Raw genomic sequence first — 21,170 nt, 5'->3', positions numbered from 1 at the left:
GTCCCTGCCCATGCAGGGGGATTGGATCTAGTTGATCTTTAAGGTCCCTTCCAACCCAAACCATTCTATGATTCTGGTACGCTAGACTATCTTGAAGATGCTGGATACCTAAACTTAGGCAAGCCCAAACTTAGTGCTTCCAGTAATGGCTGATCTCTGTGCTATGCTAGTTACTGAGACCAGGTTTCAGTTGACAGGGGTGGGAGTACCTAAACTGGAGCTGAATCCCACCCTGTGTCAGCCAGCTTAGCACTTATTTCTAACCAGTCCTTTAACTGATGGTCAGTGTCATGTATTCCAAGTTTCTGCTTTAAAAATCCTCAAAAGGAGCATTTTAAAAACATGTTTATTGCTTATGGCAGTGGTTTGTAAAACTTACTGATGTTTTAAAGACAATTTGTTTTAAAATGCAAAAGGGCTTCTGTGCAAGAAGTGTTTCTTGACAGAAATGTGTACTTCCCTGTGCAGATCCTACAAAAGAAGCAGCACTGGGTGTTGCACTGACACACAGTTCTAGGCATTGAGGATGAAATGTAGGTTTTTGAACAGGAGGATTTGGAAGGATATATGCTGCTTTCCTGCTAGCACTGATAAGGATTCAAAATTGGTTTCAAAGCTGTGACCAAAAAGTATCCCTCAATTATGGTCATTAAGGAAGCGTATGGAAACTATAAATCAAGTATAATTGCAAGTGGCTTGTGGGAGAGTGAGAATAATCCAGTGTTCTCTTTTTATTCCCAGGAAACTGAATTAATCTAGCTGGAGGCAGTATTTTACTGCATTTAAAATTTTGCTATATTGCCAAAGCCTTCTGAATATTATTTTTTTTTTCTGTTGTTTAGTGTGTTTCAGATACTCTTGACTATAGATGTGGTGAGAGAAGGTGGGTCTGAGGGTGGGAGGAGGGAAGCCACCACTTGGTTTCATGTATTAACAAACTTAACAGAATGTGGTTTTTAAAATCAGAGTTGGATTTTGATTTCCTGGGCTGTAGCAAAGGTTTTCAGGTTCTTGCAGATAAAATATGGCTGTTTCTAGTACACAGTTTGCAGAACTGAGTTTTTAAATTAATTGGAACATTTTTTCCTGGCTTGGAAATATAAGGCAATTTATCCACTTTGCTATTGCTTAATCCTGCATTTCATTGTACAAAATAAATAAATGGAAATAATTCCTCATGCTCACTTTTGTAGGGATAAAGTCATAATACAGATGTATTTTAATCCTATACTTATTGTCAATCAGACGTATTCTGGGTGGATGGAGGTTCTTTTCTAGAGAAGAAAACCCAATGAGTTTTGGTAAGATTCTTGGTATGAAATTAATTTTACAGGATTAGACCCTTGATATTTATGGCAAGTATAACAAAAAGTAAAATATTTGAAAAAATGCATTGTTTTCATTAGTTGGCCATTTGATTTTTTTATAATCTGAGGACTTCTCAAAGCATTAAATCAGTGCACTGGTGGTGCCCTGCTCTTTGGTTGTTTCCAGAAGGCTTAGAATAGCCAGTCATGGACAAAAGCACTGATTTTAGCACATTTGGCTTTAAAACAGCAAAGAGGAAAGGATCACTTGGCTAAAGAAGCCAAGTATTTGCAGAAACTTATTGTTGAGGTTTTTTGTGTTGCCTGGAGTTTCTCCAGGGGAAAATTAATGGAAATTAAATCAAGTAGCAACTCACCAGGGCTGTCAGCTGATTTCTGAGTAGAGCAGGTATTTATTTTCTCTTTCCACCAATAACTATATTCTTGTCACCACTATAAATGAATTTTAAAAGCCTTACATAATCAGTTGCTGTTGCACATTAACAGACTGTGGTTCAACTCATTAAACTTCCCTTGTCAAATTGTATCTTAAGTAAGTGAAGAAAAAGGCAGCATACAACTGGAGGAAATATTTCTGGAGTGCAAATATGAGGAGGGGAGGAAAGGAAGGTACCCCTTTTATCATGACTGCTTTTCATTTAGTACAGAGGACTGTGGGCCACTGAAGCAAAATTTCAGCTCATGAATTTTCCCAGCAGTCTAACAGGGGAAAATGGAGTCTGTAAGTGTGCTGAAATCCTCTGGTCTGTACATACAGCTTTGCTATCTCATGTTCTAAGGCATGGCTGGAAGATGCACAATTTTGATCTGATAAAGTACTAAAAATGACAGCTTTCATAGGGGGAAAAATGTGGAAAATTGCTACTCTAAAGCTTGATTTAAGAGTACAGTTAAAATTCTGGCTGCAAAAAAGCTCAAAATATTTATTTTTTTAGAAAGTTCTGTTCATAGAAGGTGAAGCTGAACAGAGACTCAGGTTTGAAATGATAAATATTGACCCCACAGATTCTGTCCCTGCAAATTAATTTTGGGAAGAGACCTTACTCTGATCACTGCCAGAAATCATTAGACAAAGGCTCTGTCTCTCTCAGAGCTGTCTCTCTTCCTGCAGTTTTGGAAACAAATACCCCTATTCAGAACTGACATAGTAATAACCCCCAGCTCACTCATAATGACTCAAATATTGGATATTTCAACTGCAAATATTTTTCAGTGTTAGAGCACCTATTGTGTACACTGTTCATGTTGTATTTGGTGAGAACACAGCCCGTGCTTTCTAGATTGTACTCTCAGTTGTAAGTTAATTGTGAAAATTTTTGTAAAGGAAACTTTACATATTTCTTTGACTCTACTGTAGAGTTTTCTGTGATTTCTTTTCAATAATGTTAGTTTTTTAAAAGTCAACTGAGAAAAAAGCCACTTTTTCTTGAATAATAAAAAATGAGAAGATTAATAAAACAAAGGCTGCTCTTACTTTTTGATTGCTGCATGAGGATTATCCAGAAATCTTGACTCTTTACCATGGCAATAATAATGCACCAAAGTTGCACTGGACTCAGATGCCATCTAGGCTGAAATGTGAAACAATTTTACTCCTGCACATCTCTGATTCAAGAGTGATGCATGAGACTGTTCAGCATGTTGTCTGATTGAAACAACTGTTTGCAACAAGTTTTTGGGTTTTTTTCTCTCATGGTGTTTTTTGGTTTTTGGTTTTTTTGTGGGGTTTTTTTGGTTGGTTGGTTGGTTTTTTATTTGGTTTGTGGGATTTTTTTGAAGCTGCTGCCTTAATATTTTCTGAAAAGCTGCTTCTTCCAAGTTTCTAAGTTTTGTGTCCCAAATTACTGGTTATTCCAGAAAAATCATGACTGTGAGTCATAGAATCATAGAATGGCTAGAGTTGGAAAGAGTCTTAAAGATCATCTGGCTCCAACCTCCCTGCCATGGGCAGGGGCACCTCCCACTAGACCAGGTTACTCACAGCCTCATCCATCCTGTTCTTTAACACTTTCAGGGATGGGGCATCCACTACTTCCCTGGGCAACTTGTTCCAGTGTCTCACCATCCTCACACTAAAGAATTTCTTCCTAATATCTAATCCAAATCTACCCACATCCAGTTTAAAACTATTTCCCCTTCTCCTGTCACTACATGCCCTTGTAAAAAGTCCCTCCCCAGATTTCTTGTAGGCCTCGTTTAGGTACTGGAAGGATGCTCTAAGGTCTCCTAGGAGCCTTTTCTTGCATGTGAACACACTTGAAACAATATACATGTGGTGAAACACAAGTGGGTTTTTTGACAGGTCTTCCAGCGTATAGTGATCTGGGTGGTTCAAATACACTCCTGAATCTGGATAGCAAAATAACATCTGTCTGCAGGGCTTGACAGCATATGAATGTGTTGAAACATCCATAGCACATGTAGCTTCATGCTCCGATTGTCTTTTCTCACGTGGATAGATGAATGTTTCAGTTAGTCTCAAGTACATTGCTTGATAGTGAGGTATGCTTGAGGAAGGGGTGAGTTACAGAAAGTGGCCAAAGGTTTGGTTTTGGTTTTGGGTTTTTTTTTTTGTTTGTTTGTTTGTTTGTTTGTTTCTTTCTTTCTTTCTTTCTTTCTTTCTTTCTTTCTTTCTTTCTTTCTTTCTTTCTTTCTTTCTTTCTTTCTTTCTTTCTTTCTTTCTTTCTTTCTTTCTTTCTTTCTTTCTTTCTTTCTTTCTTTCTTTCTTTCTTTCTTTCTTTCTTTCTTTCTTTCTTTCTTTCTTTCTTTCTTTCTTTCTTTCTTTCTTTCTTTCTTTCTTTCTTTCTTTCTTTTCCTATGTGTATGAGTGTGTGTGTGTTTGCACCTAGGACTATTAATTTGACAATCTTCTTTGGATAAGGCGTAAATGTTATTTACATACGTGTTTATCTAAATGCAGTTTCATCTGGGACAAACCTTTGTGATCCATTATCCAGGCAGAAGCACAGAAACTAGACTAGTTCAAACCAGTGGGAAGGAGTCTTGTGCATCCTGGTGTCAAGAGGCATGGGCTGCTGATGGAGCAGGGGCAGCAGGAGCGAGCACCGTTCTCTTCCTGGGCTGGAGCCTGTGCTACGCAGCTCAACCACAAACATCCTTGGTCATCAGGCGTCAGCCTGCATGGAGAGTTGGACAAAATAAAATGATCAAGGGTGGAGGCTTTGCTTTTTCACCTTCCATTCTGGGTGGGTTTTTTTGCTGGTTTTCTGCTTTGGAAAGGTAGGATTTTGCCAGTTGCTGCTCCCGCAGCCCCAGTGGCGATGCAGTCAGTCTTGTGCTGCCAGGATTCCATGTGCTGCTCTTCATGAGCCAGGTACGGCAGTGAGGAGTCACACAATCATCATCCTTACAGTTATTTAAAGAACAAGGAGAGCCTTTTAAATACAAACTGAGGATGCCAACATGCTAGGCTGTCCTTAGACAAGCAGTCAAAGCCAGCAGAGGAACCACAGATGGAGGCGTTGTGTAACAGCCTTGATGGCTGGCTGGTTGATGGATCCCTTGTGACAGAGCATCCCTTCAGCGCGGCAGCGGGCAGGGAGGGGAGCAGGCATACGGAAACCATCACGGGCTGAGTCTGCCTCTGAGTTTATTTTCAGTTCTTCAAAACATGGCCCTGGTTGCAAACTGAGACCCAAAAAAGAAAAAAGAAAAAAAGAAAAAAAAAGAGTCCTAAAGCATGTGTTATTGTTTGAATAGTATTTTTGCTTGTGAAATGTTTTTTGGAGGCTGTGACATTATAGATGCTTGCTTCAAAGTGATTCATGCTCTGCATATTGTTGTTTAGAGCTGAATAGCTTTTGTTAGCAAAACATGATCCTGTTTGTGGATCATGTACAGGCACAAATATGTAACTGATTTTTTTTTTTCTGGTGTTATAAGTTAACAATTCTCTTTTTAAGATAGTCCTTTAAAGTCGAGGATCCACTTCAACATGCATCTGGTACATGGCTCTTTATTTTATATGAAATTAGTGAATCAAAAATTAAATTATAAGATTCTGCACAGGAGGATGGAAAATGCAGTGTAGAACCAAAAAAATAATAATAATTTTGAGTGGTAAGACAATGCTTTTCTAATTTCCTGTGCACGTGCACACACCCTTGTTCTCACTCTTCCCAGTTGACCCCAATTTAATTGTTTCCATTATCAAGGCATTAGTAAAACTTTCAGCCACTGCAGTTAATGCAGGCTCTGCAACAGGCTCTGATTAGCAGTCATCCCTGAAGGACAGAAGTGCCACTTGCCTCTCCAGACTGTTTTTTATAAACATTGTTTTAATCTGTTTTAATTGGCCAAGTTATTAGATCCATGGTTCTCAAATTCCCAAGTAAAACAGTTCAGGGTCCTTTTTCTTTTTTTTTTTCTTCCCTGTGGAGTAGTGCCTGAAGCACGCTGATTTTTTTTTTGGGGGGGAGGGAGTGTCTTTGTGTTCTGTCAGCAATCGATTCCTTTCTGATAATGCAAACCAAGGAGTGAGTTAAACCTACTACTGAAGCTAGAGCCAGAAAGATCAGAGCTGTAAGAGTAACATCTTTCCCTGAAAAAAGGGAGATTTTGGATAATTTACAGAACTTTTATCATCAACAACAGGACAGTAGGCTGCATGTTCTGAGGTCATGCTTTTAATCAGGAAGCTATGGCTACACTTCTGCTGTAATGGGCTTCAGCTTACACCATTTGCTACCAGTGCTTGTTCCTGCCAGGATGAGAACTTGACTCAAGTGTTTGAGCCAAGTGCTTTGACATTAGCAAAAGGAAGAACTTCACAAATTGAAGATGGCACAGCCTGCTAAGATAAACCTGTGATTCCTTACTCACAGCATGCTGTAAAGAAAGATGCTGGTCTAGATTTGCTCATCTGCTAAGATCTGCTGTGCAAACAGCAAAAACCTGTCACAGAGAGGATGGAGAGCAATTCCCGCTGCCCAAGGGGACCTCTTTGCTGGGCATGTTGGCAGATGTGCATCCATAGTCACTTGTGTCAGCTAGACCATGCTGGTGGGACTGGGAGAGCAAAGCAGGGCTTTTAAAGGTATGAGGAAGTCAGATGGCTAGTGCATCCAGGAAAGCTTCCCTGCCTACATCTTTTTCTTAATGTCAAGTTATAGAAGGACTGCGCTGAAGGTGAAATAAGGCAAAGGTTACTCTAAACAAGCTGGGGAATCAGTGACCTACTGAGTTGTGCTGAGGAGAGGAAGAGACTTGTGGTTGCATGTGTGTGTAAGAAGAGATTGTTGAAGGGAAGTAAGAGAGAAATATTATGATTCATCTATTCTGAAAAGCCAAAAGCTGATGGTAGAGAAGAGACTGCAGTTTAGGCTGTGGTGTCAGCTCCACTGGAGACATGCAGCTGCATTTCAGTTTTTACATCTGGATTGAAATGTGCAGAAGAGAAAGAAATCATTCAGTTGCCTTAATTTTTCTGGGAAAAAAAAACCCTCAGGAATTTCTGGATATTTTAAAGACAGCTTATTCCTTGAATAAAAATGGTAAATTATCAAAACACAATTATGTACTGCAAAGGTAGCATTTAGCTATAGTGCTACAGGTTGCACAAAATGTATCTGTATGGATATCTGCTGTCTGTAGGATAGCAAGGTAATCTGCCTCTGGAAGTGGTCATACTTGTATCATATTAAAAAACTGCTGTCAGGTGAATGTTGGTTTCAGACAGTGGCTCATGGAGAAGTAACTCTTTCTCCATGAAGGCCACATCTCTTCTGTCTGAAGTAGCTAACATCCTAACTGGGGGCTCCCAGGAGAGCAGTGAGGAGGAAGCTGTGGTTGTCCGGTACTGCAGAGATGAGTTGACGAAAGTGGATGTTAAGCAGGCACGAAACCTTGACAACCAGCTTCTCACAGGTTGAAGCTACTCTTTTTTGCCTCTTTATTTATGTATTTGTTAACAGCTTTATTTATCTTCACCTTTGAGTTTTCATTAAACTGTAGCAGGATATTTTTTTCTTCCAGAAATTCTGATAGCTGTAGGAAAAGGCAGACGAGCTAGGGTAAGTCCAGTGTCAAGAAAAAAGGGGAATGTAGGAAAACCAGAGCAGAGCATCACAAGACAGAGAAACTAGGATGACAGGGAAGAAGCTGAGGAGAAGACGATGTTTGAATTTATGTAAATTATGCACTGTCTGCCTGATGGTATGCAAAGCAGGATGATTCACATTTGCAGTTCTCTTCGGCTCTCCAAGCCTACGTTTCTAGTGGCTAAAATTTTAAGACTGAAGTAATGACAGTGCTCCCAAAGACTTTCTTCCATTCTGAAGAAAGGTGGCGTTCACTGTATTGTGTGTGAAAAGAATTATTTAAATAATCGTAGCAAAAAACTTTAAATGTCATTGCTTCTGTGACTATAAACTCATTTGTTATCATGGAGCATTGCACACACTCAGGCACTTCTAGGTTTGGTATATGAAACAAAGAAACTAGACCCTTAGGCCAGTCCTAATAATACAAAAACAGAAAAAGAGATAGTGCTAACCAGAGGCCGGGCAGTGTATTCTCAGTTTCCCTTTGATACCTGCAGGTCACAGCTCAGTTTCTCGTAATTAAAAAAAAAGGTTGAATTTCAGACTAGAATACTAAAGATGACAGTAGAGTTAAGCAAAATGTAGTCTTCTTCTACCATGTATTATGTCAGTGGTTTCATTCTTTTAAATGCAAAACATTCAAGTAATTATAAATAAATAAACAACAAAACCCACACCCCTGGACTCATAGAATGGACTTACTATAGCACAATTAATGTTTAATGTTAAAAGCATCTTGGAAAAACATTTAGATGGGGAATACTTATAAATATTCTCAATACCCCCCCTTCAGTTTTAATCCATATCAATTTACCATCTTGTATGCTGACAGCGGTTTATCAAAAAAGCAAGTTTCATAAGACTTCCTAATAAATTTTTATTTTCATAATACCACTTGTATAAAGTTCTGTCTTTGTTTCATTCAAAGTATAAGTATCTATTTTGCTTACCTGGTTTTGTGATTTTTAAGTCATAATCTGGGATGCAGGACTTCAGACAAATAATCCTAACATAAATTAAACTAAATAATGACTCATCTGCCATAATTTATCAGTTAGAACATTGTACTCTTAAGAGAACATCCTGCGCTAGGAAATACAGGGAAACTATTTTAATTGCTTACAGGAGATTATTTTGAAATCGTCATCACCAGTGAGATTGTTAAGGAGGAGAATCTCCAGTACAGGAGTTAGTGTTGAACAATGAAGAAACATGTATAGTAAGGGTGCCTGGTGTCTGACATCATTGAACACTGGCTGCCATCTTGAATACACAGTTTAGATGGTCTAGACTTTCTTATTCTACTTTACATAGATACCTCCATATTCTTGTGGAGAATTGTGGAGAGTGCAGTTGTTCCTGCCTGGGATCTCTGGGATAGTCACATACACACGCACAGGGGTCGATGCTTTTAGGAAGCCCTGACCTTTCTGCATGCTGACTGCCTCAGGAAGCTGGCAGCTCTGGGGATGCCTTGACATGGCTGTGGGGTGTCAGTTACCTCTGGCTCGTGCTCAGGAGGTCGTGCTCTGCTCAGAGGCTTCACAGGCATTCCTTATAGACATGGTCTTCTTCAACGCTCTGGGAGATTTCTGTTGTAGTGTCTGTTTTCATAATCAATCAGTTTGTATCAGCGCAGCAGATTTTTAAATCATAGGATAAGAAGACTAAGCTCTTTGTCAAGAGCCAATGCCAGGGCGGCTATCGGCTGTCAGGTGCTTTTGCAACTTCCCCCCCCAAGTTTGGAGGGGATGTTGAGTAAGACTGAGGGTCACATGTGGCGCTGCCTCTCACAGAGGAAGGGCCGCCGCGGGACCGTGTTTTGGAGCGGTAGTTGATACACCCCCACCGTGCTCACAAATTGCTGCTGAGACCAATGTTTAGTTTACTAATTAACCGGTTTATTAAGGGTTAACACAAACTGAGGGATGATGTTTAGGGAAAATATTAATGTAAATGGTTACCAGGGATATATATATATATATATATATATATATATATATATATGCAGTAAGAATGTGTCCTTTGGGGAGGTGATGCAAAAGGTACTGTGCTTTTAAGGTGTTCTCTCTGAGAGAGGGTTGAGGACCGAAGGGAGGAAGCCCGACGTCAGTCTTCCTTGAGAGGTCGTGCTGTGTGTACAAGTATGGGGAGAGGAGAGTGTGTGTTGGGGGGGGTGATGTTACCCTCCGGGGCTTGTCCCAGATGGCTCCATACCTAGTGGCAGCAGCCATTGGCTTCCCCTCAACCAGCAGCAACACGGGGAGGGGGCTCCGGCCCCGACCGCAGGGCTCAGGACCCCAGCACGCTCGGCACTGAGGCCCAGGCTGGACCCGGGGCAGGCAGGCAGGCAGGGTCCCAGCACCAGTGTCCACAGCAGGGGGGGTGTCCCACGCAGAAAGCATCCTAACGGGGCTCAGGGGGGGCCCACCTGCAGCACTTGCTGCCTTTTATATACCCCATGACCCACCTGTCCAGTCAGTGTCACTGTCCAGAGCCAATTAGCATCCAAGAACCCCAAGGTAGGGTGGTGACTATCAGGGGCAAGGTATGACTTGTCACCCATCCTTTCTGTCCCATACCACATCCATTGTTTTGGTTTCAGTTGTCCTTGAGTAGCACATCTGTTTTAGTCCGTTAGCTGGGAGTAATCAGCAGAAGGCCTTCGCTGGCTTAAAAGGCATTTTGTTTAGACTTATGTGAGGAAGAAAAGAACAGTTTCCCACACTCTTCTCAGCTCTAGTGAGTGTGTGGCCATCTGTTAGTTTGCATTTGGTTCCTGTGGAAGAAGGTAAGTTGTTAGGGAGATCCTTGAAAGGGTCAAACAATTGTTTTAAAGGCAAGAAGTGTTTGGCCTAAATATATTTCATCTTTATAAGAGATGGTTCAGAGGACAGATGGCTTTGTGTCCTACTTGTTTCTTGAGAGACCAAAGTTTGGTTGTCCTTATTGAGAGACACTGTGTTGATTAGGTCTGGAGATCTTCTGGTGGTGATACTTCTACAGTACATAATGTCAGATTTTAATTTCAGGTGCATTTTAACCAAACAGCAGAATCCTCTTATCTATAAATGTGAGATTAAAATAAAACAACAACAACAAAAATCTTCCTGAAGAATTGTAAAGAACTAATGACAAACTACATGTGACCTGAAAGGAGATTACAGAATGGAAAAGGATTATACAGAGTAGAATATGTGTGATATGTTTTTACTTACTCCAGAATGTATTTTTAATGTAGTGGTATCTATTTCAGCCTGTAATCATCACCAGTTAGTGAGAACATTAGATTGTCTCCTGAATTGACCCAGCTTAGAATCACTAAAATCAGTTTCTTGCCACTGGAATAGCCTCTGTGTCTTTGCTTTATATTATTCATATTAAATTTGGAGCAACCAGGGGTTGCTATAAATTATATCATACAGTGGCCGGGTCTCTGACTCACTGAGACATTATCTTTCAGAAACTCCTGTTATCTTTTCTTCCTTGGCAGTGGTGTTTATTCTGAACTGTGGCTTGATAAATGTAGAAAGGTCTTGGTATAAGGGAATACTGAAGTAATTGTATATGGTCACATCAAAAAGGAAATTTTTAGGAGGGATTGTCATATCAAATAAAGCAATTCTGAGCAAAGGTTGCAGTTACAGCTTCTGTTCTCCTTGTCTTGGTACTGTGAAAACAACAGAACAATCAGAAAAGTAACTGAAACAAACCTGATAAAAGGTAATATTTGTCTCCTGAATAACTTAACGAGAGTGCAGTGATCTGTGCTGTAGAACATGACTGAAGCCCAGACATGAGGACAGTAGAAAGCAGAGAGGTATTATGGAAGACTATCCAGAGCCATAGTTGATAAAAGATGTATTGGAAGATTAGAGCATTTTGGTGTTTTTGTTTTGTTTGTTGTTTTTTAATCTGGTCACAGAGTATAAGGAAATCCATAATTACTGAGAATGGGATAGTATATTGATCATGGCAATGTCCCAGTTGCGTCTTCCTTTGAAACAGTTAGTGCTGGCCAGAGAGTGCCAGACCAAATGGCTGACAAAGCCCCACATGGAAAGTGTCAGTGTTTATGCTTTCCTGATATTTGTACTATATACCTTCCTAACCTACCTGAAAACTATCTGGAACTGCTCTTATCTCCATAATTATCTTCCTTCAGAAAATCAAAACTGAGAAGGAAAAATAAAGAAAATCTAGTCTATGATCAGATTGGATGTAAAGATCGTGTCAGTCATATTCGTTTATTTTAAAGGAAGCATTTTTGTCACCCTTTCAAAATATAAAAAATGTTCATTAGCACCAATTAATTCCAACTTCATTAGCTGTAAACAAGTGATTAATAGAACGACAGTGGGGCTAGATTAGTTACAAATGACTGAGCTATCCTTGTAAGGGAAATCAGAGATTTCAGGAGAGACATGAAGTACTACTGTGTTTGTAGAAGATATGGGCAAGACCATATCAAGAATACTTGGAGCAGCTCTGTTCATGATGGATGTACTAACATCAACAAAGAGATGAAGACAGACTTGTAAGATGATGAGGGAAATAGAAATCCATCTGAAGAGCTGTACCTGGATGCTCTTCAGTAGAGTGTGTGTAGACAAAATAGCTGTCAACTGGCTATCACAGGTACTGTTGTCAGTGTAACCTTGCAAAATTGGTCCAAGGACATGGTGATGAACTGAAGGAGGGAGTGGAGAGGACATTAACTCTGCGCCTTCCCTGTTTTGAAGCAGGTTTCTAATGAATTGAGAAGGGTGAAAACCAGTTGTGTGAGCCATGATGTTTGTTTCCTGGATCACTGCAATAGCAGGGAGGACCCTGGAAGATGCTTTACAGCACTGTCACCTATTGACTCACGTATGCCATAGAAACTGTGGTTTACTGTTTGGAAATTCCACTCTTTGGAATATAACATCTCACCTTAGCAGGGAGCAGAAGGTCATCTCAAAGATGATTCTGCCTCTAGTGTCTTCTCTTTCAACAGTATTGGCGGCTGTGGACAACCTGTTTCAGAATCAATGGCTTTTTTCTTCCTAATTCGGTTAGCCTCTAGCTTTAAAAAGGAAGGAATTAGCAAGCTTAACAAGATGGGATGTCTGTTTAATAACCATAAACAGAAACTGACCCTGTGAGTATTTTTGGAGATTTATTTGATTTCAGCAAAGTGCTCACCATCTTATTTGTTTTACTAGTTCGAGGTAGCAGCAGGAGAGCAAGCCTGTGGCTCCTGGGTGAGAGGAAAAGGGGATAAGGCTTTTAGAAGTGTTTCATCTGTGTATACTTTACTAGGAAAAAAAAGTATATTTTAATGTGTGTGTGTGTGGGAAAGCTCTTAAATATTATTTTTAAATGACTTAGCACCTTTTATAGATAAATTGTACTAAACATTATCCAGATAGGTGTGTTAGGATTGTATATAAGCATTGATATTATAACACGTATTTTGGGAATGCTGGAATTAAATTAAGTCAAAGTGGGAACCATACTGTTTGCAATAGATGAAGGGGAAGAAGGAGGAAGAACAAAACATTTCCAGTCTTGCATTTTGTATTTTACTTTGGGAAAGAGAAAATTCCTGTAGCATCTGCCCTAAGGATATCTTCAGCTAATCGCTGGTAAAATAACTGTTCTCAAAGGTTAAGGAAGAATTATGACTAAAACGTGCTTAGCAGAAGGCTCTGTGAGAGAGCCTTGTGAAAAAGAGATGTCAGCCATAGCAGTGTTTGGGTGGCTCTGGCTGCAGGGCTGGGTGTGAGTCACACACAGTTCTGCTCTTCAGCAGCAAGCTCTGTAGTGGGAACACCAGCTACCTGGAGAGGCAAGGCGTCCTGCTCTCTCTCAAGTGGCATCAGATGTCCCCTTAGCCCATCACAGCACTTCTTGGCACGCTTCTTGTTACATTTGACCTTTGGGGGTTTTTTTAGTTTCCATTATTTTCAGTTCTCAGCATGATAATTTGCATTGTGTTGAGCAGTACCTCTTGGGCATTGTAGGAGGCAGTCCAGCCCCTTTCCCCAAAGAATGCATCAGTGCTCAGAAGTGTGGAATTTTCTTTCTCTAAGTGATAACCTTGTTGAAACAATCACAGAGTCACAGAATCTTAGGGGTTGGAAGGGACCTCGAAAGATCATCTAGTCCAATTCCCCTGCCAGAGCAGGATCACATAGAGCACATTCACACAGGAACGCGTCCAGGTGGGTTTTGAATGTCTCCAGAGAGAGAGACTTCACAACCTCTCTGGGTAGCCTGTCCCAGTGCTCTGTCACTCTCACAGTAAAGAAGTTTTTTCTGATGTTTATGTGGAACCTCCTATGTTCCAGTTTGCACCCATTGCCCTTGTCCCTCGCCCATGGGATGTGTTTGCACCAGACAACAGACATCACAGTAGTTTGGTATCTTTTTGTTACTGGTGCAGCTCTGTTGGCACCCCCTGAAGAGGTCTGGTGTGGTGGTAACCTACAGAGCAACCATCACTGGGTTGTGCCCCTGTAGGGAGCAGAGGGCACTGGGAACGGGTTCTCCAGGGGCTCCCTGGGGACACGCCTGGCCTGGGGAACCATCTGCTTGGGGCTTGTGGAGGCCCAGGGGAAGCAGAAGGAGAGGCAGGCAAGGCCCCCATGTATGGGGGAGTAGGTCTGCCAGCCTTTACAACCAGATATTACCTTTTCTTGGTTACTTAAATCTATAAAACAGTTGTAAAATGAATGGATTCTTCTCTGTCAAGTTTCAGTGCTTTTAATCATAAAGGCTAGAGCACAGAGTTCTAGTGCTTCTGTTTTGGAACAGTGGAAGGTGCTGCATGATCTGATGCAAGGAAAAGTAAAAGACTTTGAGAAACACACCTGCATTACACACCACTTTCTCTTCAGTTCTTCTGTTAAACCTATTTTCTTCTTCAGGATGCTGAGAACTACTCTGTGAATGTCTCCCATATGATGCAACTAATTTACAGAGCCTTTTTATTGTCTTTAGACCATTACACTTCAGATAAGAAGTCTGTATCTGCATTACTCCTGGTGACCTATCAGCTCTCCTCAGACTCTAATAGAGCAGCCAGACTTCCAAAAATCCTTTGAAAAATTGAATCACAAAATCTTTCAGCTTGGCACTTAGAGGTAGCCTTTGAAGCATTTTTCTTTTTCCCTTGAGAAATTGAGGAATTATGGTTTTTAGCAGAAAAGTTCCTGTCCTAGTATAATAAAGTTTTAGATGGTAATTTCTGTTCATTGTTAGTATCCTACAAAAATTCCGGTGTGTAACCAGAACAGCAGAGACACAGAAAGGTCAGTTATTCTTTATATTAACTAATCCGCAAATATATCACTAAGTTACGAGCGTGAAAGGTGAATTCTGTGTTTGGCCATGATGAGTAAAGGCAGAAATCCCTAGCTTCTAATCAGTTCATCATATCATTGTGCTTTAGACATCAAATGCTAGTTCTCTTTTTTGTTGTGTAAATAGTAATGCTCCTGACTCCACCCCTCTGCTGTCATGAGACCCCAACCTGGAGCACTGCGTCCAGCTCACAGGCCTGCAATGTAAGAAGGTTGGAACAAGTCTAGAGAAGGGCCACAAAGTTGATCAGAGGGCTGGAGCACTTCTCCTATGAAGACAGGTTGAGGGAGTTGGGGCTGTTCAGCCTGAAGAAGAGAAGGCTCCGGGGAGTTCTTATAGCAGCCTTCCAGTTATCTATAGGAAAGGGAGGGAGGGACTTTTCACCAGAGAGATTAGAGATAGGACAAGAGGTAATGGCTTCAAGCTGAAAGAGGGTAGATTTAGATCAGATATTAGGAATGAATTATTTAGTGTGAGGGTGGTGAAACAATGAAACAAGTTGTCCAGGGAAGCTGTGGATGCCCCCTCCCTGGAGGAGTTCAAGGCCAGGTTGGATGGGGCTTTGAGCAACGTGGTCTAGTGAGTGATGCCCCTGGCCATGGCAAGGAGGGTGGAATGAGGTGATCTTTAAGGTCCTTTCCAACCCAAACCACTGTATGATTCTATTATAGTAGTGTAATGATTTAATGAAATCTTGGAAAACATTTCCCTTTGCTTTTTTCTTTATTGTGATAAGTTACAGCTTTTACTAAAAAGTTCTCAGGACCTTGAACTGGTTGTATGAGTCATTCTCTTTACAATTTTTCCTTTTGTCTTTGGCAAGAGAGTTAATTTTTAATCTTCATGATCAACAATTAAACTTAACTGCAGCTCACAAGATCATTTATATATCTGTACTGTCAGTATTTTGAGTTGTTAATGGTAACTAAATATTATTGTAAATGAAAGACATTTTATGGGTTGATAAGATTTCGTTGCATGGTATTGTAGGTCTTTGCTCAAGATGGAAGAGTGCTTGTTACTTGTACTGGAAGATGTACTCAAGATGGAAGAGTACTTGTTACTCCAGACAAGAGTTACTTGTCTGGAGTCACAGTCACATGCATTGCTTTTCTTGCTGATTCTTTGTTAGGATGTTGTCTTTGCCATTAATGATGAATTGAAGATACCTAAAATCTTTTTATTTTTCCTGTAGAATGTAGTTGAGGATTTTTATTTCTTTCAGAAGATTTCTGTTATTACTAGTGAGGGTAATAATTAAGTTTAATTTGAGCTTGGCTATTAAAGAAAAGGACACCTTTAAATACCAGCCTGGCTAGGTTAGGGTATTGCAGGGATCAAGTGAAACCATTCTCCCTGTTGAAGAAGCAGAGAGACATGAAGCTGAGAGACATGGTAAAAGATCTGTTCCCAAGGTCCTCTAATTTCTGCTGATTATGTCTCAGGTGGTTCATTATAATTTAGCGACTAGTTTGTGTTTTGATTTACGAAGACTCCAGAAATAAAGGTTCCAAAACTGCTTGGTCTCCACTGCAGACTGGGCTGACACAAATATATGTGTCCAGAAGTTGGAAGACAGCACTGGGAGACTGATGCAGTACATGATCTTCCAAGTGATTTATATTTCATTACACCTAATAGCAGTATAAGCAATGTCAGGGATTATAACTTAAGTTTGCAGAAAATCACCTTACCAGTGGTGAAATCACAGAATCATGGAATCATCAGAGTTGGAAGAGACCTCCAGAGATCATCTAGTCCAACTCCCCTGCTAAGCAGGATCCCCTAGAGCACGTTACAAGGGCTGCATCCAGGTGGATCTTGAATATCTCCAGGGAAGGAGACTCCACAACCTCCCTGGGCAGCCTGTTCCAGGGCTCTGTCACCCTCACCATAAGGAAGATATTACTCATATTTAAATGGAACTTCCTGTGTTCCAGCTTGTGCCCGTTGCCTGTCGTCCTGTCACTGGGAACTACTGAAAAGGGTCTGGCTCCATCCTCCTTGCACCCACCCTTTGGATACTAATAGGCAATTATAAAATCTCCCTTCAACCTTCTCTTCTCAAGGCTAAAGAGTCCCAGCTCTCTCAGCCTTTCCTCATAAGAGAGATGCTCCAATCCCCCAGTCATCTTCATTCCTGTCTGCTGGACTCTCTCCAGTAGTTCCCTGTCTCTACTGAACTGTGGAGCCCAGAACAGGACTCAGTATTCCAGCTGTGGCCTCACCAGGGCAGCATAGAGGGGGAGAAAGACCACTCTCGACCTAATGGCCACATTCTTCCCTATGCATCCCAGGATTCTGTTGGCCCTCTTGGCAGCAAGGACACACTGCTGGGTCATGGATAATGTACTGGTTTGTGAACAATCCATGTGTAACAAACAAGTTATTTTTGCCTCTGAGTGCAAATACTGTTGAACAGTTGTGTTCAGGTTCAACTTCCCAGCAGAGAAAACTGGAAAAGTCTTCAAGCATTGACTCACATGTGATGCTGACTAAATGCAGATGGCTTAAGTGGTTCCTGTCTTCAGTTTTATGCTTTGCTTCTCTCTTGAAGGCTGCTGTTGCTGCAGTTGTGCTTATATGGAACATGTGTGTTTACATTTATGAGCCAAACTGTAAAAATGTGTTTGGGAGCAGAGTCACATAAGCCAACATTTGTAGCTGCTAAAATTCTTGTGGCTGGAAAGTACAAGCAGAGCATTCCTTGTTTGCTGGATGCAGCTGAGGAGCAGTAAGTAGTAAAAATTACTGTGATTCAAAATAAGCAGAGAAAAAGGTCAAAGTTTTATTTATTTGGACTTTCCATATTGAAAACCTGTTAAGTTGGATCAGGTAGAAAAAAGCATTCCAGTAATTGCAAGAGTGTGGTTTAGCATGGCTAGATATGGCAGGGGATGGTCTCATGGCCATTCCTGTCCTTTGCGTACCTAAGAAAACTCTCATTGTAGGCACAGATGCCAATGCTGACAGTTTTGGGGCATTAATGACAAAATTAATTCGAGCAAAAGTTAGTTTTTCAGACCAGCAGTCTGAGTCAGAGCAGGGAGAAAAGCCATCAATACAGAAGAACTAGAAGTTAAAATTATAGACTATTTGGAAGAACTTTGGGATTACCTCTGAGTCTAGACTCTGACTTCTTGACACCAATTTGGCAAATGCTTGCAAAAACTGCAGTAGTGTGATTTTGAAATTCTGCAGAGGCCTGGACAGGAGCAAGTTATCCTCTTGCCACACATGTGGAAGAGCCATGTTGGAAGGTCTGGAGCACCTCTCCTGTGATGACAAGCTGAGAGAGTTGGGATGTTCAGCCTAGAGAAGAGAAGGCTCCGGGGAGACCTTCTAGCAGCCTGAAGGGGACTTACAGGAATGCTTGGGAGGGACTTTTTACAAGGGCATGAAGAGATAGGGTGAGAGAGGATGGTTTAAAACTGAAAGAGGATGGGTTTAGGTTAGACATTAGAAGGAAATTCTTTAGTGTGAGGGATGTGAGACACTGGCTCATGTTGCCCAGAGAAGTTATGGATGCCTCATCGCTGGAGGTGTTCAGTTTCAGGTGGGTCTAGGACAACTGGCTGCCACCAGCTGGCTGCCAGACACTTCTACAGCACCAACTCACCCCTGGGACAACAGCACGCAGGTGGCACTCATTCAGCACCATGATCAGAACCTTGGGGACAGGCAGCTCTGCTCATGGTGCTCTGATTTTTCCAGGGAAATTATGTGCATATAGGGGAGTGTATGAGTCACACAATTTGTAACATGAAAAATTAACACTGAGATAAAGGCAACTCAGAGCACCATGAGCAGAGCCACTGGCTCCCTGACGTTCTGTTCATGGTGCTACACGAGTGCCACATGCTGCTTGGCAGCCAGCTGTCCCAGCAGTGAGTTAGTGCTGTAGGCGTGTCCAGTAGCCAGTTGGTGGCAGCCAATTGTCGCTTTCCCAGGTCAGGTTGGATGGGGCTTTGAGCAACCTGGTCTAGTGGGAGGTGTCCCTTCCCATGGCAGGGGGGTTGGAACTTAGTGATCTTGAAAGTACCTTCCAAGCCAGATTGTTCTACGATTCTGCAAAAAGGCTGATTGCAAGCACTAGGGATCGGCTTCTCTAGTGTATCAGGAACATGTGATCATTTTATCCTCATATATTGCAGAAGTGCAAGTATTTGTGGTTCAGCAGCAGCTGGATAAAGGAGTAGGGACAGTTGGTATAGTCTTGGAGGAGTGGACTACAGAGCAACTGCATGCTTCTCAGGGACGGGATTTTTCATATTGGGATATCAGGTAATTGGAAAATCATCTGGCAGGATTGTTCTCCAGAAAATGTAGTGTTTCAATGTCATCCTGAGAAGAGGTCTTCTGAGCCCAGAGGAATTTGGCATTCTGAGTGAAATATTCCTCTGCAGGCAAGAAGACCTGGTGGGTGACAGATTCAGGTATTAGCTGATTATAGCAGATATCCAAGACCTTTCTAGTATTCAGTGATGACCATATGGCTGCTGTGCTCTTTGCAAATCCTTGGCTGAAGGAAGGGAGGGTTTCTATGGATGGCCCGCCAGTACCAGCTTGCGACACCTTCTTTTCTCAAGGCTGAACAAACCCAGTTTTCTCACCCTGTCCTCAAACAGCAGGTCCTCCAGTCCTCTGATGATCCTTGTGGCCCTTCTTTGGACCCTCTGCAGCCTGTCAGCATCCTTTTTGTAGAGCAGGGACCAAAACTGAACACAATACTCCAGGTGTGGTCTGACAAGTGCCAAGTAGAGTAGGATGATGACTTCTTTATCTCTGCTGGTGATGCCCTCGTTGATGCAGCCTATCATCCTGTTGGCTTTCTTTGCTACAGCAACACACTGTTCACTCATGTTGAGCCTGTTATCCACCAAGAGCCCCAGGTCCCTTTCCACAGAGCTCCTATCCAGCCAGCTGAGACTCCTTGAGCAGCAGGTCACTGAAGCCTGTTTTCTAGTGGTGTCCATTGTTCTCCAAATCCTCTCCTTCCTCCCCTGAAATCTGGCTGCCCTCCTTTCCCTTATTACCCCTTCCCCATGCCCTCTGCTCTGACTTAGGGCAGGTTCTCAGCAAGACCAAGCTAAAGAGTGACCTCTCTTCTTGCTGCGCTATCCTGCTGGCTCAGGTGCTCATCACACCTGCCAAAAATCTCTCTTCCTACCCCCCTCCCCCATGTTGGTTTTCTGCAAGTTTGCTAATGATTTTAAATAATGAGTTTATAATCTGACCAGGAAAAATTTATAGTGAGTCTTTCGGAGAGAGCACAGGAAAGTTAATAGAATTAAGGAAAAGCAACAAAGAAAAAAATCTCATCCCTTAGCTCCAGTTGGTAATTGCTCCTCACCCTACAGAGAGTAGTGTATGTTATTAGTGTTACTAGTGATCTTACCTGATTTTGCATTTCTGTGTCTTCATCCAGGGAAAAAAAATACTCAAGTGCACAGTTACCTCTGAGGATACAAATAGTTAAAAACCTGGGGAAAAAAGGAACAGAGTCAAACTTATGGAGGGTCACAATAATCCTGACAATTTTATATGAAGATATAGTATCTTTTCCCACTGCTATTCCTATTTACACTGAGCTGGTTTGCTTAAGGTAGCCACTTGATACAGTTAGTTTGCCAGAAGACAATAACTTAACTGTGCTCAACAACTTACTTATGTTGCTGTGGTGTGCTGGCTTAGGGTTTGGGCTGGTATTATAAAAAAAAAATAAAAATAAAAAGTTAAATATTTGCTGATGTGTTTCGTACCTTCCATTCACTGTTTCAGAAAATCTTCAGAAGAACTGGACATGGATAAAGTAACAGCAGCCATGGTACTCACCAGTTTATCCACCAGCCCTTTGGTCCGCAGCCCTCCTGTCCGACCCAATGGTAAGTCTTCAGCACCTGAGCAGGGGATCTGGGCAGATGTGCCAGGGCTGTGTGCATGGGGCTTGTTTTCAGGAGTTGTGGCTGCAGTGGAGGACAAAGGGTAAGTGGCTGTCTTCTGGCAGTGACCCGTGCTAGGGACCATACTGAACTTTGCTCTGACCTATCATAAAATCATATAATAGTTTCACTAGGAAGGGACCTTTAAAGGTCATCTAGTCCAACCCCACTGCAGCAAGCATGGCATCTTCAACTAGATCAGGTTACTCAGAGCCCTGTCCAAACTGACTTTTAATGTTTCCAGGGATGGGGCATCTACCACCTCTCTTGGCAAACTGCTCCAGTCTTCTACCATCTTAATGGTAAAAAAATTCTTCATATGATCTAATATAAATACACCCTTTTCTAGTTTAAAACCAATACCCCTTGTCCTGCCACTACAGACCCTGCTAAAAAGTTTGTCCCATTCTTTCTTACAAGCCTACTTTAAGTACTTAAGGGCCACAACAAGGCCTCCTTGAAGTCTTCTCTTTTCCAGGCTGAACAACCCC

General features: G+C 41.6%; 1 protein-coding gene across 3 annotated transcripts in view; it reads left to right on the top strand.

Moving 5' to 3' along the window:
* ZNF704 (zinc finger protein 704) overlaps window positions 1-21,170 on the top strand; it is a 103,190-nt gene that overhangs the window by 49,499 nt on the left and 32,521 nt on the right. For all 3 annotated transcript variants that reach the window (XM_051612543.1, XM_051612542.1, XM_051612544.1), the window contains exon 3: window positions 20,519-20,622. In XM_051612543.1, coding sequence (XP_051468503.1) covers window positions 20,519-20,622 — 104 coding nt within the window. The remainder of the gene's footprint in view (window positions 1-20,518; window positions 20,623-21,170) is intronic.

This window comes from Apus apus, chromosome 2 (genome assembly GCF_020740795.1).
Source record: "Apus apus isolate bApuApu2 chromosome 2, bApuApu2.pri.cur, whole genome shotgun sequence".
In the NCBI taxonomy this organism is placed as follows: Eukaryota; Metazoa; Chordata; class Aves; order Apodiformes; family Apodidae; genus Apus; species Apus apus.
The sequence above is the reverse complement of the archived record's forward strand: the minus strand, read 5'-3'. Positions and strand labels throughout refer to the sequence as shown.